Source organism: Trypanosoma theileri (assembly GCF_002087225.1).
Source record: "Trypanosoma theileri isolate Edinburgh chromosome Unknown TM35_Tth_46_V1, whole genome shotgun sequence".
Classification (NCBI taxonomy): Eukaryota; Euglenozoa; class Kinetoplastea; order Trypanosomatida; family Trypanosomatidae; genus Trypanosoma; species Trypanosoma theileri.
This window is the reverse complement of record NW_021639888.1, coordinates 17592-29486: the sequence shown is the minus strand read 5'-3', so window position 1 is coordinate 29486 and position 11895 is coordinate 17592. Positions and strand designations below refer to the sequence as shown.

Sequence of the window (11895 nt, the reverse complement as noted above, 5' to 3'; positions counted from 1 at the left end):
GTGTCTGTGGTGATCAACATAACATTATGTTGTGCCCAACACGTCTGCTTCCTCCCACTTTTTTAAATCTATTATCTACTCTTCTCTTCTTTTTTTCTCTCATTTCTATTTTTCTGTTTTTTGACACAGCTATACACAAACCTACACTCTTTTGCGAGTAAGCTTTCAAGAAGATCCGCATGCGTCGTCTGTTGTGCACTGCGCTGCTCTTGCTGTGTTGTGCCTACGGGTGCATTGCAGCTGTTGTGCAGCCGCTACCAAAGAGAGGACAGGGTCCTTGGGATACGTACACCCTCTCTGTTCCTGGTGTTGATACTGATGTACCTGAGAAGGTTGAAGAGAATTGGCAACCCATTCGCTTTGCCGTTTCCTCACATGGTGTTGCTTGGACCGTGAACCACTGTCTCTACAGGAAAGTCGGTGCACGTTGGTCCTACGGCTATAACAACCCACATTTTGACAAGGTTGTCTGTTATCGACGTGATGGAATTACTGTCGAGAAGGCCAATCTTTTCTTGAATAAGATTCTCCCTGCTGCTATTAGTTTGCATACTGAACGTCTCAAGGTCAAGCGTGTGAGTGGTAATTTAATGATTTCAAGATCTACAGGCGTTTTTTTGGGCAAAATGTGCAAAGGGGTTGGAATCCCCGCTGCACACCTCGAAGAAGGTATTCCGGATGCTGATTTTGTGCTGTACGTGGGTATTGCGATCTATAAACCAGCTACAACGGTTTGCTCTTACAATGCCGAGGAACGCCCGACATCTGCCAGTATCAAATTCAGACCGAGAGACATCGTTGATACGAGGCATTTCACTCGCATTGTTGCACACGAAATTGGACATGGGCTTGGATTCAACAACAGGCTGATGAACTCCAAGGAAATGCTAACGCTTGTAACAGGCGGCAGCTACGGCGTACAGTATGAGTTCAGGAGTACTTTAATGGAGAAAATGGTGCGGGATCACTATGGTTGTCATAATGCTACTGGCATAAGGCTGGAAAATGATGCACAACATTATTATTACCCTCACTGGGATCGGCGAATTGCGAAGGATGAGCTGATGAGTCCATACAGCGGCAGCAGCAATGGAATGTTCTACACCGCACTGACACTTGCTGTATTTGAGTCTACAGGGCACTACAAAGCAAATTTCAGCAGGGCTGAAAATATGAGTTGGGGACGGAATGCCGGCTGTGATTTCCTTGATAAGAAGTGCCGAGACGACAATATGTCTAAATACAGCGGCATGTTCTGCAATCTTAAATCAACGGAAGAGCTGCAGTGCACATCGGATCGCTTTGCTCTTGGAAAATGCAGTAAAACGTGGAAATCGGATGCTCTCAAGTGGCAGCACTGTCTGTTTAACGAAAGAGATGGACCGAAAATGGCAGAGCTGGATGATGAGTGTCCCATTATCAAACCACTTGTACGTACTTCCTGTGAGACTGGCAATGCCGATATTATGCCTGGAAGTATTGTGAGCAATACCTCTCGATGTCTATCACGCGTAGAATTTGTCTCGGATAGCGAAGTGAGAAGCATCGGTGACATTTGTGCTCAAGTGAAATGTGATGGTGGCAAAGTACATATCCGCTACAAGGGCAATAACAGTTGGCACGTGTGTGATAATGAAACTGAAAACGACGTGATTTCACCCCAAAGCAACGATTCCGCGCTCAGTAGCGGAGTCATTCTTTGCCCCAAATACTCTGAGGTGTGCATGTAAGTGCCCAAACCCCCGTGATGTTTGTATACCCAGAGGTTGAGCTGCACAAACTGCAGGTACTGTCGCAAATGGGAAGAGTAGGGTGGGCCCCAGTGAGACTCCGACGAGTGAAATTACCCCAAATTGGACACGCGAAGAAATGGCTCGTTGGGGGTGGGAAAAAAAAACAGTGGAGAGGCAGTGAATGATCACCAGACCGAAGTGAAGTACTCAGGATGAATCCATCACTGCCTGGAACAATGAGCTTGATGCCACTCAGCGTACACTTCAATGGGAAGAAGAGGGAATACAAGAGACTGACACGTATACCACCCCTCTGCCGTCAACAGTGGTGAACTCACCATGCAGCATGAAGGCAGTGATGTAACTCTCACGGACGGTGATGCTCCCACTGACGACGGCAACAGCACTTTGACGGGACTAAACAACACTCAGATGGGACAAGTAATGAACCAGGCGGGTGGCTTTGGTGTTGTGGGTGCTGACAGCAGCATTTCCGCTTCATACCAAATCCCTCTTTTTTCCTTATTGTGTGTGCTCTGGTGGCTCTGGCATCCCCATGAATCCCATCTGTACACGTACCTGCAATAATAATAAACATTCTTGCTTATTACGGCCTTTTTGACTGTGCACGTATATCCGCATACATCGCAGCCAGTTGGTCGCTCTTTTTTCTTTTCCTTTTTTTTCTTTTTTAACCATAATTCTTTTTACTTTCTTATTGGCTATGTTTTTTGCAGCATTAGAAAACAAAAATTCTCGTAATTGCTAATGGTATCTGGAGTTTATTTTACTTTGTGTGATTGGAAAAAAAATGGTTTATAAATATTGATATGCTTTCTGGTGTCCCACTGTTTGTTGATGCATGTGTGAACGTAATATGGTAGGATTGAACAGCATTAAACAGTGTATATGGACACAGACACTTGGGCTTTAAAATACTGAATTGCTTCTTTTTCATAAATCTTACTTTGGTATATGAGTGTGTGAGTTGAAGAAAGAATATTCATATTCCTGCAGTTAGTGCAGCATGGTTGTTTCTTTTGTTTACCTCTCTCTATCCCTTTGTGTGTGATGACCAACATGACGTTGTATTCTACCCAACATATCTGTTTCTCTTCTTTTTTTTCTCTCATTTCTGTTTTTTTATTTTTGACACAGCTATACACAAACAAACCCACACTCTCTTGCGAGTAAGTATTCAAGAAGATCCACATGCGTCGTCTGTTGTGTACTGCGCTGCTCTTGCTGTGTTGTGCCTACGGGTGCATTGCAGCTGTTGTGCAGCCGCTACCAAAGAGAGGACAGGGTCCCTGGGATACGTACACCGTCTCTGCTCCTGATGCTGTTGACCTCGAGAAGAAAAAAGATTTTAAACCCATTCGTTTTGCTGTTTCTGCCAAAGAAGTGGATAGGGTGTTGAAGTACTGTAAACAGTGGAAAAAAGATCCTTCGGCTAAAGACGTATATGATAATGAATATGGATTTAAACTTGAGGTTGCAAATAGTAGATTCCGTTTCTGCAAGGAGGAAAGCAAGATGACAGCTGCAAAGAAAAGAATTCTTTTGATGGATGTTCTTCCTGCTGCTCTCAAGTTACACAGTGAACGTCTCAGTATTGACCTTGAAAATGAAAAGTTGAAGTTACCTTTTAATGAAACACATCCGTATCCCGTTTTGCCTAATTGTACAGATGTCTCAATTCCCAAAGAGCATCGAGAAGGTATACCCAACGCTGATTTTATGCTGTATGTGGGTCTTACAGATGCGTATAAACCCGTAAAGATTTGCTCTAGAAATGAAAATAATCATCGTCCTACATCTGCTTTGATTAAATTTATCCCCAGGGAAATTGCTGCGACAAGACACTACATTCGTTTTGCTGCACATGAAGTTGCACATGCTCTTGGATTTGATATTGAAATAATGAAGGAGAACAATGTGATTGATGTCGTCGAAGTAGGAGAAGAAAGAAACAAGAAGAAAGTCCCTTTGCTGACATCTACCAATGTTCTTGACAAAGTGAAAGCACACTACGGTTGCTCTGATGATAATGATATAAAGAGAGTGGTTTTTGAAAATGACCGTCGTGAAACTGATCCGTTACACTGGGAACGTCGAATTGCGAAGGAGGAATTGATGAGTACATACACCGTGGACTTTGATGTGACTGGGGCGTACTATACAGCACTAACACTTGCTGTTTTTGATTCTATGCCATTCTACAGAGCCGACTTCAAAATGGCAGAATCGATGAATTGGGGTAAGAATGCCAGTTGTGACTTTCTGAAGGATGAAAACAAAGGAAAAGACAAAGATACTGTAATCAAGAAGTACCCCGAAATGTTCTGCAACGAAATCAAGGGGGGTCTGGAGTGTACTTCTGACCGTTTTGCACTTGGGAGGTGTACAAAGGAGATGGTTCTGAAAGACATTCAAAATATCTCCCCAGAGTATGCGTACTTCAACGATTTAACGTCTTCATATGGTGACTTGTATGATCTGACGGATGGTTATCCCATTATTAAACCTATTTATACAACAAGCTGTGAAAGTGGGAACTTAAGTCTTATGCCTGGCAGTATTGTGGGAAACACATCACGATGTCTGAAAGGTGACAAGCTGAAACTGCATAAGCGAAACAAATTTTCCCTCTCTGTTGGTGATATTTGTGCGGATGTGAAGTGTGACAAAGACAACGAGAAAGTAATGGTGCGGTACAGTGGGAGTGAAATTTGGCATAATTGCAGTGATGGAAAGAAAATTGATGTCGAGAAAAACTCGGATTTCCAGAGTGGAAGTATCTTTTGTCCCAAGTATGCTGAGGTTTGCACGGATTTGGAAAGCTCCACTAAATTCCCCATTGAGTACGATAAGGATGAGGAGGAGAAAATAAAGAAAGAAGAGGAGCAGGAGAAAAAGGAAATGGAGGAAGAGAAGCGCAAAATGGAGGAAGAGCAACGCAAAATGGAGGAAGAGAAGCGCAAAATGGAGGAAAAAGAACGTCAATTGAGGGAAGAGCGAAGTCAAGTCAATAACAACTCACAACAAGTACCACCAAAAGCTAAACTGCAAAAAAAGAATCACTCGGATCCTGTGAAACCACAGGAGGGTGACGTTGGCAAAGAAGAAGAACACACTACTCCAAACGGAAATAATAACACATCAGAAAACGGCCCTGAAAAGAATGTCATCTCAGCCCCAACATCAACTCCTGTTCCCTCAGAGACAACCATTCCAAGCAGCGAGAATAACATTAACACAACAACATCAAGCATACCAGAGAATGTAATCGCAGCTGCTGCTCCTGCCACTGTGGCAGAACTAAACAACACTCAGATGGGACAAGCGCTAAACCAGGCGACTGCCATTGTTATTGTGGGTGCTGACAGCAGTATTTCCGCTTCATACCAAATCCCTCTTTTGCTTCTTTTGTCGGCTCTGGTGACTCTGGCATCCCCATGAGTCCCATCTATACACACACATATATATACGTACCTGTAAGAATAATAAACATTTTTGCTCATTACAGCCTTTTTGACTGTGCACGTATATCCGCATATATCGCAGCCAGTTGGTGGTTTTTTTCTTTTTTTCTTTTTTACTTGCTTGGTTGCGTTATTCGCAGCATTGGAAAACAAAAATTCTTATAATTGTCAATAGTTTCCGCAGTTCATTTTACCAGTTTTTTTTTTTTTGGACTAAAATAGTTTATAAATATTGCTACGCTCTCTGGTGTCCCACTGTTTGTTGATGCATGTGTGAATGTAATGGTAGGAATGAATAGCATTAAACAGTGTATATGGACACAGACACTTGGGCTTTAAAATACTGAATTACTTCTTTTTTATTAATCTTTTTTTGGTATATGTGTGTGTGAGTTGAAGAAAGAAGATTCACATTCCTGCAGTTAATGCAGCATGGTTGTTTCTTTTCTTTACCTCTCTCTATGCCTTTGTGTGTAATGACCAACATGACGTTATACTGTACCTAACATATCTGTTTTTCTCTTCTTTTTTCTCTCATTTTTTTTTTTGACACAGCTATACACAAACACACACACTCTCTTGCGAGTAAGCTTTCAAGAAGATCCACATGCGTCGTCTGTTGTGCACTGCGCTGCTCTTGCTGTGTTGTGCCTACGGGTGCATTGCAGCTGTTGTGCAGCCGCTACCGCAGAAAGGAAAGGAACTCTCGGACGGGTTCATCTTTTTTCCCGATTCTCGAGGTGAGGAGGATGAAGAGAGGTGGTTCCCGCTGCGTATTGGTGTTTTTCCAGGCGGCGTGAACGATGTGTTAAATTACTGCAATGGTAAGAAAACTCCCACTCCGATTTTGGGGGGACTGAGTTTTAGAGAGTCGGATTATAAACGGTTTTGTAAAGAGTTTCGGTTTACCGAGGAGATGGGAAAACTTCTTGTTGAAAAGATTCTCCCTGCAGCTGTAAAGTTGCACACCGATCGCCTTAGTGTCCAGCGATCGCCGAGGAAATTGTTGGTTCCGCGGTTGGTTCACACAGTCTTTTTTTCCTGAATGTATAGATGCTATAATTCCAGAAAAACACCATACAGTGGGTATTGGAAATATTGATTTTGCACTCTATGTGGGACTAAGTAGGTTCATGACTTCTGCGTTTGTTTGTTCTGAAGGTGTGAATAAGCGTCCCACATCTGGTTTGATAAGTTTTTATCCAAAAGACATTGTCGACACAAGACACTTTATTCGCTTAACTGCGCATGAGATTGCTCATGCTCTCGGTTTTGAACTCAATCGTATGAAAGATCTTCAAATGATAATGCAGAGAACAGTGAATGGAGTGAATGTTCCAGAGGTGCGGTCTGAGACTGTAGTTGCGAAGGTGAAGGAACATTTCGGCTGTGATAATGCCACTGGCATCTATATGGAGAGTGAGCACCTGCAGTTTAGCTCTCATTTGGAGCGGAGGCTAGCGAAGGACGATCTGATGAGTACGTACAGTGAAGAACCATCTGGTATGTACTATACATCACTTACACTCGCAATATTTAATGATATGAAATTTTACAAGGCTAACTTCAGCATGGCAGAGACAATGAGTTGGGGCAGCAATGCTGGATGTGAGTTTCTTACAGAGAAATGTATACAAGAGAATATCATTAAATATCCCAATACATTTTGTACTGAATCCCGTGTATCGTTGCAGTGTACATCTGATCGTCTTTCTCTTGGAAGGTGCACATCAAGTAATTTCCCTCAGGACTATCCTGAGGATTATCGAAACTTCAAGAATAACACTTTCACCTATTTGTACGGTGAATTGACGGATGGATGTCCCATCATCAGACAGCTTGAAAAGACAACATGTCAGAGCGGTGATCTGGAGTTAATGCCTGGAAGCATTCTGGGGAAGGGATCACGATGTCTACAAGGGGATGGACTGATACAAAAAAAATCGGCCCAAACTTTCTTGCCAGTTGGTGACATTTGTGCCAATGTAAAGTGTGAGGATGGCAAAGTTAAGGTACAGTATAAGGGGAATGATAAATGGCATGAATGCCCTGATGGTGGCAAGATTGAGAATTTGGAAGGCACAGAGTTCCAAAGTGGAAGCATCTTGTGCCCCAAGTACGCGGAGGTGTGTACCGATCTTCCCCAAATCAGTGAACTCCGCATTGAAAGTAATGAAGCTGCAGATATTGAGATTCTCCAAGATTACGTTATTGGAAGAGATTTACATGACATTAGTGGTGAAGAGAGTAAAGTGGCAAATAATAGCACCAGTGATCACACGGTAGTAGAAAATATTACATGTACGGTGGGGAATTGCGACCAACATACGGCTGGGGAAGGTGCTGACAAGAGTATTGTGTCCTCATATTTTGGAGTTGTGTTATTTCTTCTTTTTATTGCAGCTGTGATGGTGTAATCATGAGATTTATACATAAAATATACTTCAAGAGCCTTTATACAATTTTCCTTTCTTTCTTTTTTTCACATATATACATATTTATACATATTACGGTCCAATTGACTGCACTTCTTTTCTTCTTTTGCCACACGTAATTGTTTATTCCGTTGGAGACCAAATTCTTCTTGGCAATAATCGATTATTAGATGATGCAACAATTGTGCTTTTGGGCAAATATTAATTTATATTTTTGTATTCCTTTCTTGGGGCAAATCCCTCCTTCCTTCCTTTCTTCCTTCCTTTCTTGTTTCAGGCCGTTAATTTTGGCATATTGGCCAACTGACGGAGAAAAATTGAAATTATCATGTCAGTTAAACATATACGTTTGTATATTTTACAACAGGAAACCACTAAAATAATTTTGTTTTTCCATTGGAATAAAAGTTCAATGAAATATGAGAAAGCACCATTGTGATATCTGCTGGTGTTGAGTCTGTTGACCCTTTCACCGCAGCCCTTCTTTCTTGATCACCCTTCACATTTCTCAGGATTCTAGAAAAGGAGAAATGACTATTACTTTGATGTTGTGTTCTACCTCTTTTTTTTTCTTCTTCTTCTCTCCATCTATTCCTTTCTCATTTTTTCTTTTTTTTCTCTGACTGTATTGTTTTCCTTGTGTGTTGCGAGATCAACCGCTAATTAACATAAAATGACGCTAACGCTGTGGGGAGTGGTGAGCCCCGAGAACGCCCGCATGCACAAGATCCTGGTCGCTGCGGCCTTCGCCAACGTGCCCGTGACGGTGAAGCCGTGCGAGTACGGCCGCGAGAACGAGACGGCGGATTACTGCCGCAACTGCAGCCCATGCGGCCGCTACCCCGTGCTGCAGACGGAGGACGGGTACATCTTCGAGTCGAACGCGATCCTGCGCCACATTGCGCGCGTGGACCGGAGCAGCAGCTTCCTGTACGGCCGCACGCCGTTCGAGGGCAGCCAGGTGGACATGTGGCTCGACTTTGCGGCGACGGAGCTGGACGCGGCGGTGATGCCGTTCGTGTTCAACTTCTTCAGAGGCGTGCCGATCGCCGCCGGTGCGATGGACCGCGTGCACGAGGTGCTGAAGGGACTGGACGCGTGGCTTGAGACCCGCACGTTCCTCGTGGGCGAGCGCATGACGGTTGCCGACATTGCCGTTGCGTTTGCGCTGCAGTGGCACTACCGCCTGAACCGCGCCGAGGGCGAGGCGCTGACGCGGCAGTACAAGAACGCGTACCGCCTGTACAACACGGTGATGCAGCAGCCAAAGACGGTGGAGGTGCTGCGGGCGCAGGGCGCGACGTTCGGGCCGGTGAAGGAGGAGAAGAAGAAGGACGCGGCCGCCGCGCCGGCGAAGGCGGAGAAGAAGCCGAAGGCCGCTGCCAGCAGCGCGAAGGACGGGGATGACGAGGACGAGGCGCCGAAGGAGAAGAAGAAGCCGAACCCGCTGGATGAGCTCCCACCCAGCCCATTTGTGCTGGACGCCTTCAAGCGCGAGTACAGCAACACGGACACACGCACAGTCGCGGCGCCGTACTTCTTCCAGCACTACGACCCCGCCGGCTACACGACGTTCTGGTGCCGCTACAAGTACAACGAGGACAACAAGATGCAGTTCATGACGGCGAACCTCATCCGCGGGTGGTTCCAGCGCATGGAGCACACACGCAAGTACGCCTTCGGTGTGGCGCTCATCATTGGTGAGGAGAAGAAGCACGACATTGTGGGCATGTGGGTGTTCCGCGGCAAGGGCATGCCCGAGATTGTGCGCGAGGTGGAGGACACGGAGCTGTTCGACTGGGAGGAGATCCCCGACGTGACGGCGCAGCGGGAGCGCATCACGGACTACCTGTGCTGGGAGGGCCCAACGATCCCGAAGCCGGTGCTGGAGGGACGCGTGTTCAAGTAAGTGTGGCTGGCTCTGCTGCTGATAGTGCTACTGTGGCAACACAGGATACGACAACGGAGGAGGCCAACCGGCGTCGTGAGAAAAAGAATAGCAATAATAATAAGTATAAACAAAGAGGCAACATGTGTGAAGACGAGTGTGTGTGTTGCTGGTGTTTGTTAATGGGATGATTTTCTTTACATTTATGCTGTTCTCTGTCTCTCTTGCTCTTTTTTTTCTCTATGGACGAGGTGTATGTGGTCTGTGAACGAAGTGTATGAGGGTGTGCTTTCTCTGTGTTCAATGTATCTCTCTCATTTTTGATTTTTTTTTTTTTAGAATATTTCTATTTTTCCGAAAAATAAGAAAAAAAAGAAGTTTGTGAGAAAACATCGCAGGTGTTTCTTTGGAGAGAAAGGAGAACGTTCTGACTGATTGGTTTCTTTCATCCTTTTAAAATAATAGAAGAGCGGAACTATACAAAAAAAAAAAGCGTTAATCCTTGTGCACTTTGGAGCAGTCTAATAAACGGGATGTCCTCGCATAAGAAATCTATTTTCGTGGCTGTAGGAGCTGCTGCAGCTGCTGGTTTTGTTGTTGGAGCAGGGGTTTATTTTTTTACAAAGGGCAAACATACCCCTACCAATGATGATGAAGACGCCTTTAATATAACTGCAGATGGGGCTCCTGGTGTTAAGGTAAATTTAAAAGAAGGAACAAGTGTCTTAAAGGAAACGAATATTACTTCACAAGTTGGTAAGAGCGATTCTGCTGGACAAAAAGGCAAAAAACCGTTGGATGCAGCTTTGGCAGAAAATGAATTGCTTACTGAGGCATTAAATGAAATTGGCATGGATGCACCAGCAGAAAGAGCAAAGACTCTTGTTACTTCTGCAGGGAAGTCTAATGACAAGGGTACAAAAGAAGATAGGAAGGAATTTCCAAATCTTGGTTTGTCAATGGCAGTCCCGAAAGGATGGGAAATTCGTGAGGATCTTTCTCCATTTCCACTTGTGGCAGTTCTTACTGTTTGGAATCAAGATTTAGTTATTGAAGATGACCATCAACGAATTGGTGCCGTTCCAACAATTCTGCTATCTGTGGAGGATGTCCGAGGTGATAATGATGATTTAGCTGAATATAAAGATCGATGCAAGGATGCTACAGTGAATCAATTACTTATGATGACTGGAGGTGCTATTGAACCAAAGGTAACGAAAGACAGTCCTGTTCAAGATGGTCCTTTTCGTCATGTAGTTGAATTTACACAAAGTCTTCCTCCTTTCTATGATATCGTGGTGTTTAATCTTCTTGAAGTACGTAATTGCATTGCATACAATTTTCAGATTATGTGCTCTCCAAGTGTATTGCCTCAGTACAAATCTATGTTTATGGAAATGGCCCGCAGCGTGCGAATTGTGGGGAATCTTTCCACTGCTATTGGTTATGTGGAGCTGCATACAGGTTCACTTAAGATAGATATTGATACAAATTGGTCTTGGGATTATCCTGGTAAAAATAATGCTTTGGCTACTTTTACAACTTCATCAATGTCAAAGAAGGAAGAGATAAGTTTGTATGCTGAAGGTACAGTACCTACTACAACTTATAAACCACAAGAGGAAAAGAATATGGACGGTGTTCATATTGTTTCCGCATTTGATGGTTCTCAGCAGCAGAAAACTTTAACTTATAATGGATATGTTTTGGTTGTTAAACCACTTCAGAAATCTATTTCTTACTTGATTGAAGAAGAACTTATTGTAATTCTTAAATCTGTTACTCCTTCAACAGAAAAATCAAATCCAAAGAAGAGTGGTACATTTATTAATAAAGAACATGGTTATCTTGTGGATGTTGTTCGTGGTGGACGCTTGGTGGCAAGTCGTATTGGTGGTTACCAAGTTGTTTATGCACCTTGTGGTGTAGCTGAGACAATGGATGAGGAACAACCACCCACTGTTACTATTCGTATTGGTTATCCCGAGACTGATCCAGAGTGTATGAGTTCCCTGGATGAATGGGAAGAACAAATAAAAGAAAAAACTGAAGGTGATATTAAAGAAATTACACGAACCACTATTACTGGTGAACGTTGTCTTACAGTTGTCTCGCAAAATATGGATGAAATTGCTCCAGGTCAACGAATGGAAGTGTGTACAAAACTCTTTATATTTGTTCGTAATGGAAAGACAACATTGATTCGATGGTCATCGGCAGTTGGACTTTGGAAAAAGTTTGAGCGGGATATGAACGCTTTCGTTGATTCTTTTAGATTCATTTGATCTATCTTTCTCTTTGCTCCACCCTTGCGTGTCGTAAAAGGCATCCTCTGTCAATGAAGGAAAAAAAAA

The 11895-nt window shown here is 43.7% G+C and overlaps 6 protein-coding genes across 6 annotated transcripts; all 6 read left to right on the top strand.

Annotated features, from left to right (window-relative positions):
- Nucleotides 1-179: 179 nt before the first annotated feature.
- On the top strand, nt 180-1730 carry TM35_000461110 (surface protease GP63; the record flags this gene model as incomplete). The annotated part of the gene is made up of 1 exon (XM_029030290.1): nt 180-1730. The coding sequence occupies one exon, from the start codon at nt 180-182 to the stop codon at nt 1728-1730; it is 1551 nt and encodes a 516-aa protein (XP_028878358.1).
- A 1215-nt stretch (nt 1731-2945) lies between these two features.
- TM35_000461100 (surface protease GP63) lies at nt 2946-5195 on the top strand (the record flags this gene model as incomplete). The annotated part of the gene is made up of 1 exon (XM_029030289.1): nt 2946-5195. The coding sequence occupies one exon, from the start codon at nt 2946-2948 to the stop codon at nt 5193-5195; it is 2250 nt and encodes a 749-aa protein (XP_028878357.1).
- A 630-nt stretch (nt 5196-5825) lies between these two features.
- Nucleotides 5826-6263, top strand: TM35_000461090 (uncharacterized protein; the record flags this gene model as incomplete). Its single annotated transcript, XM_029030288.1, has 1 exon — nt 5826-6263. The coding sequence occupies one exon, from the start codon at nt 5826-5828 to the stop codon at nt 6261-6263; it is 438 nt and encodes a 145-aa protein (XP_028878356.1).
- An 88-nt stretch (nt 6264-6351) lies between these two features.
- Nucleotides 6352-7635, top strand: TM35_000461080 (putative surface protease GP63; the record flags this gene model as incomplete). The annotated part of the gene is made up of 1 exon (XM_029030287.1): nt 6352-7635. The coding sequence occupies one exon, from the start codon at nt 6352-6354 to the stop codon at nt 7633-7635; it is 1284 nt and encodes a 427-aa protein (XP_028878355.1).
- Nucleotides 7636-8326: 691 nt separating this feature from the next.
- Nucleotides 8327-9562, top strand: TM35_000461070 (putative elongation factor 1-gamma (EF-1-gamma); the record flags this gene model as incomplete). The annotated part of the gene is made up of 1 exon (XM_029030286.1): nt 8327-9562. One exon carries the CDS (start codon nt 8327-8329, stop codon nt 9560-9562), a length of 1236 nt encoding a protein of 411 aa, XP_028878354.1.
- A 512-nt stretch (nt 9563-10074) lies between these two features.
- Nucleotides 10075-11826, top strand: TM35_000461060 (putative dynamin-like protein; the record flags this gene model as incomplete). The annotated part of the gene is made up of 1 exon (XM_029030285.1): nt 10075-11826. The coding sequence occupies one exon, from the start codon at nt 10075-10077 to the stop codon at nt 11824-11826; it is 1752 nt and encodes a 583-aa protein (XP_028878353.1).
- Between the last annotated feature and the right edge of the window lie 69 nt (nt 11827-11895).